Here is a 4,402-nt window from a genome sequence, read left to right on the forward strand (position 1 = left end):
TGAAGGTTCAAACCAACCCGGGTGAAGATTCAAACCAACCCGGATGAAAGTTCAAACCAACCCGGATGAAAGTTCAAACCAACTCGGGTGAAGGTTCAAACCAACTCGGGTGAAGGTTCAAACCAACCCGGATGAAAGTTCAAACCAACCCGGATGAAAATTCAAACCAACTCGGGTGAAGGTTCAAACCAACTCGGGTGAAGATTCAAACCAACCCGGGTGAAAGTTCAAACCAACCTGGATGAAGGTTCAAACCAACCCGGGTGAAGATTCAAACCAACCCGGATGAAAGTTCAAACCAACCCGGATGAAAGTTCAAACCAACTCGGGTGAAGGTTCAAACCAACTCGGGTGAAGGTTCAAACCAACCCGGATGAAAGTTCAAACCAACCCGGATGAAAATTCAAACCAACTCGGGTGAAGGTTCAAACCAACTCGGGTGAAGATTCAAACCAACCCGGGTGAAAGTTCAAACCAACCTGGATGAAGGTTCAAACCAACCTTCGTCGCCGACGGTTACGTCGTAGGGTGGTGGCACCCTTCCTGTCCTCCACCCCCCCGCATCCATGGAGTTGTCCCACCTCTCCCATCCTTGTAGCACCATTGGGAAAACTCAACCCTAGAGATGGCCAAGCCCCGGCCTGGATGAAGACGAGGTGTGTTGGGTTCAACGCGGCCGTACCAAGGAGGGGAGGCGAGGAGAAGTTTATTGCAGCCAAATTCTTTATTTTTTGCCACCGCAGAGGGAGCAAGAGCAGGATGTGGAGTCGGGCTGTGCCCGTCTCCATCCCTCAGATGTTGCAGCGGCTTCTCCTGAAGCCCTTTGGACAACTCAAAGAGTTGATTCATCCGAAGATGAACCATAGATGGGCAGGACAGAGGTTGCATGAGGTCACCAAATAACATCACGTGAAAAAAAAAAACAAACAAAAAAACCACCGGTAAATGAGGAAGAACTCAACTCGGTGGGTCCCAACGGGGTTGTGGGACCGTTTCCACCTCATTTCTTCCTTCCCGAAGAAGCCAAGTCCCAAGGGGTGTCTTCAAAACTTGCTCTCTACCCAACGCCATCCACCATTTGGCTGTGGGAGAAGCCCCGTGGTCCCCGTGGTGTTGCTCGATGCCACCAGGAGGAATTACTTGACCACGCGGGGGTGACTTTTTGGGGTCTACAGCCGACGAGTCCACTCTTCCTAATTAATTAATCGGCGTCTCACCGCTGAGCCCGTCACAACAAACGGACGTTCCTCCCCGCGTTCCTCCAGGTGGAAGCAGGAAGAGGTGGAGACTCTACCGGGTCTCTACCCAACGTGGGTCGCCGCTTCTCTACCCAACATGTGTCCTCCGATGGGTAATGAAGTTGGAACAACGGATGAAGCTCTTCCCACAGTCGGGGCACTCGTAGGGTTTCCCTTCCCGGTGGGTTCTTTGGTGTTTAATCAAGGCCGAGCTGACGGTGAAGCTCCTGCCGCACTCAGGACACCCGTAGGGCTTCTCCCCGGTGTGGATGCGTTGGTGGGTCATCAGGTTGGAGCTGCGGTTGAAGCTCTTCCCGCAGTCGGGGCAGCGATAGGGCCTCTCACCCGTGTGCGTCCGCTGATGCCTGATGAGGTCCGAGCTGTTCCTAAACCACTTCCCGCAGTCAACGCATCTGTAGGGTTTCTCCCCGGTGTGGACGCGCTGGTGGATGATGAGGCTGGAGCTCTGGCTGAAGGTCTTCTCGCACTCCTCGCACTTGTAGGGTCTCTCCCCGGTGTGGATCTTCTGGTGACGGATCAGGTAGGAGCTGACGCTGAAGCTCTTCCCGCACTCGGGGCACTTGTAGGGTCTTTCCCCGGTGTGGGTGCGTTGGTGGGACGTCAGGTTGGAGCTTTGGTTGAAGCCCTTCCCGCAGTCGGGGCATTTGTAGGGCTTCTCGCCCGTGTGCAGGCGTTGGTGGGTGATGAGGGTGGAGCTGTCGCTGAAGCTCTTCCCGCAATCGGGACACTTGTAGGGCTTCTCCCCCGTGTGCAGCCGTTGGTGGGTGATGAGGTGGGAGCTCCGGCTGAAGCTCTTCCCGCACTCCAAGCACTTGTAGGGTTTCTCACCGGCGTGTAACCGCTGGTGGACGGCCAGGTTGGAGCTCCGGCTGAAGCTCCGGCCACATTCCTCGCAGATGGTTGGTCTTTCCTCCTCTGAGCTTCGTGGGGTGGGTTTGCAACCTCTCCCTGTGGAGCATCTCCTGGGGTTTTCCTCCTCCCTGTTGACCTCCTGCTCCATGGAGCATCTCCTTGGCTTTTCCTCCTCCTTGTTGACCTCTTGCTCCATGGAGCATCTCCTCAGCTTTTTCTCTTTGTTGACCTGCTCCATGGAGCATCTCCTTGGCTTTTCCTCCTCCTTGTTGACCTCTTGCTCCATGGAGCATCTCCTCAGCTTTTTCTCTTTGTTGACCTGCTCCATGGAGCATCTCCTTGGTTTTTCCTCCCCGTTGACCTCCTGCTCCATGGAGCATCTCCTTGGCTTTTCCTCCCCGTTGACCTCCTGCTCCATGGAGCTCTTCAAAAGAGCCTCTTCCTCAAGGTTTTCCCGGTGGGGTTTGTCCTCCGTGTTCTCCATCCCCATCTCATCACCTGCCAGAGGAAGGAACAAGGAGAGGAAGGGGATTTGCATCCGTGCCAGAGGGAAGGGGAAGGAAATCCTCCCAGATCCGTCTCCGGGAGGACGGTGTCAGCCAACGGGCCTGTCCTACAGCCAGAAGCGATGCTCTAGCTGGAGGATGGAGAAGAGAGGATGAAAGGTCAAGGAAATTCCTCCTCACCTGCCTGGGTATCTCGTAGCATCTCCTCTTCCTTGCAGCCTCCTCTTGATCTGGCCAAGATTTGGGAATGGGAAATCCTGGGGGTTTTTTGGGGGGGAAAAAAAACCCAAGCTATAAGCATGTTCCCCAGGTTTGTTTCCTACCCAAGTCCATCCCTACTGGGAAGTCCACAAGCAGGACACCACGCCCATCTTTTGTCCTCAAGATACGGCCCATCAAACCCTCCAAAACGCCAACAATCGGCCCGTAAAACCCTCCAAAACCCAACAATTGGCCCGTAAAACCCTCCAAAAGGCCAACATTCGGCCCGTAAAACCCTCCAAAAAACAACAATCAGCCCATAAAACCCTCCGAAACCCAACAATCGGCCCGTAAAATCCTCGAAAACACAAACAATTGACCCGTAAACCCCTCCATAATGCCAACAATCAGCCCGTAAAACCCTCCATTACGCCAACGATCGGCCCATAAAACCCTCCAAAACGCCAACAATCGGCCCGTAAAACCCTCCAAAACCCAACAATTGGCCCGTAAAACCCTCCAAAAGGCCAAAAATCAGCCTGTAAAACCCTCTGGAACCCAACAATTGGTCCGTAAAACCCTCCAAAAGGCCAAAAATCAGCCCGTAAAACCCTCTGAAACCCAACAATCAGCCCGTAAAACCCTCCATTACGCCAACAATCAACCCGTAAAACCCTCTGAAACCCAACAATTGGCCCGTAAACCCCTCCAAAAGGCCAACAATCAGCCCGTAAACCCCTCCAAAACCCAACTATGGGCCCGTAAAACCCTCCAAAAGGCCAAAAATCGGCCTGTAAAACCCTCCAAAAGGCCAACAATCGGCCCGTAAAACCTTCCAAAAAACAACAATCGGCCCGTAAAACCCTCCGAAACCCAACAATGGGCCTGTAAAACCCTCCAAAAGGCCAACAATCAGCCCGTAAAACCCTCCGAAACCCAACAATCGGCCCGTAAAACCCTCCAAAACCCAACAATTGGCCCGTAAACCCCTCCAAAAGGCCAACAATCAGCCCGTAAACCCCTCCAAAACCCAACAATCGGCCCGTAAAAGCCTCGAAAACACCAACAATCGACCCGTAAACCCCTCCATAACGCCAACAATCGGCCCGTAAACCCCTCCAAAACCCAACAATCGGCCCGTAAAAGCCTCGAAAACACCAACAATCGACCCGTAAACCCCTCCATAATGCCAACAATCGGCCCGTAAAACCCTCCAAAAGGCCAACAATCGGCCCATAAAACCCTCCGAAACCCAACAATCGGCCCGTAAAACCCTCCGAAACCCAACAATCGGCCCGTAAACCCCTCCAAAAGGCCAAGGTGTGGGGCCAGGGTTATAAATACAAAGTTCCATCCTCAAAAACGGAGGTGGAGGAGAAACGAGGAGCTTGTCCCGCTCGGGAACCGGGGTTATGGGAAGAGAAAACCCAACGTCACGTCCCGCTACAGCTGGAGGGGGGACGAGGGCAAGGTCCGCGACGTCCCTGGCTGGGGCTCAGCCCCAAAATCCTTCGCTCTCAGCCCAAAACCACCGGACGCAGCACCCAGATGTGGGGTGGGACAGAAACGGAGACTCTGATGGAC

The 4,402-nt window shown here is 53.9% G+C and overlaps 1 protein-coding gene across 5 annotated transcripts; it reads right to left on the reverse strand.

Annotated features, from left to right (window-relative positions):
• Window positions 1-6: 6 nt before the first annotated feature.
• On the reverse strand, window positions 7-3,117 carry LOC113490606 (zinc finger protein 239-like). Of its 5 annotated transcripts, none has more exons than XM_026867129.1 (3): window positions 2,798-3,117; window positions 2,518-2,612; window positions 7-2,472 (listed from the first exon to the last, which is right to left on the reverse strand). In XM_026867129.1, the coding sequence occupies exons 1-3, from the start codon at window positions 2,916-2,918 to the stop codon at window positions 1,327-1,329; spliced, it is 1,362 nt and encodes a 453-aa protein (XP_026722930.1). In that variant the 5' UTR covers window positions 2,919-3,117; the 3' UTR covers window positions 7-1,326. The 5 variants fall into 5 exon arrangements, with proteins under 5 accessions (XP_026722930.1, XP_026722931.1, XP_026722932.1 ...); XM_026867130.1 differs by having other exon boundaries at window positions 7-2,385; window positions 2,473-2,612; XM_026867131.1 differs by having other exon boundaries at window positions 7-2,247; window positions 2,473-2,612; window positions 2,798-3,114.
• Window positions 3,118-4,402: the final 1,285 nt, after the last annotated feature.

This window comes from Athene cunicularia, unplaced genomic scaffold (genome assembly GCF_003259725.1).
Source record: "Athene cunicularia isolate RWA unplaced genomic scaffold, athCun1 SCF_170, whole genome shotgun sequence".
Classification (NCBI taxonomy): Eukaryota; Metazoa; Chordata; class Aves; order Strigiformes; family Strigidae; genus Athene; species Athene cunicularia.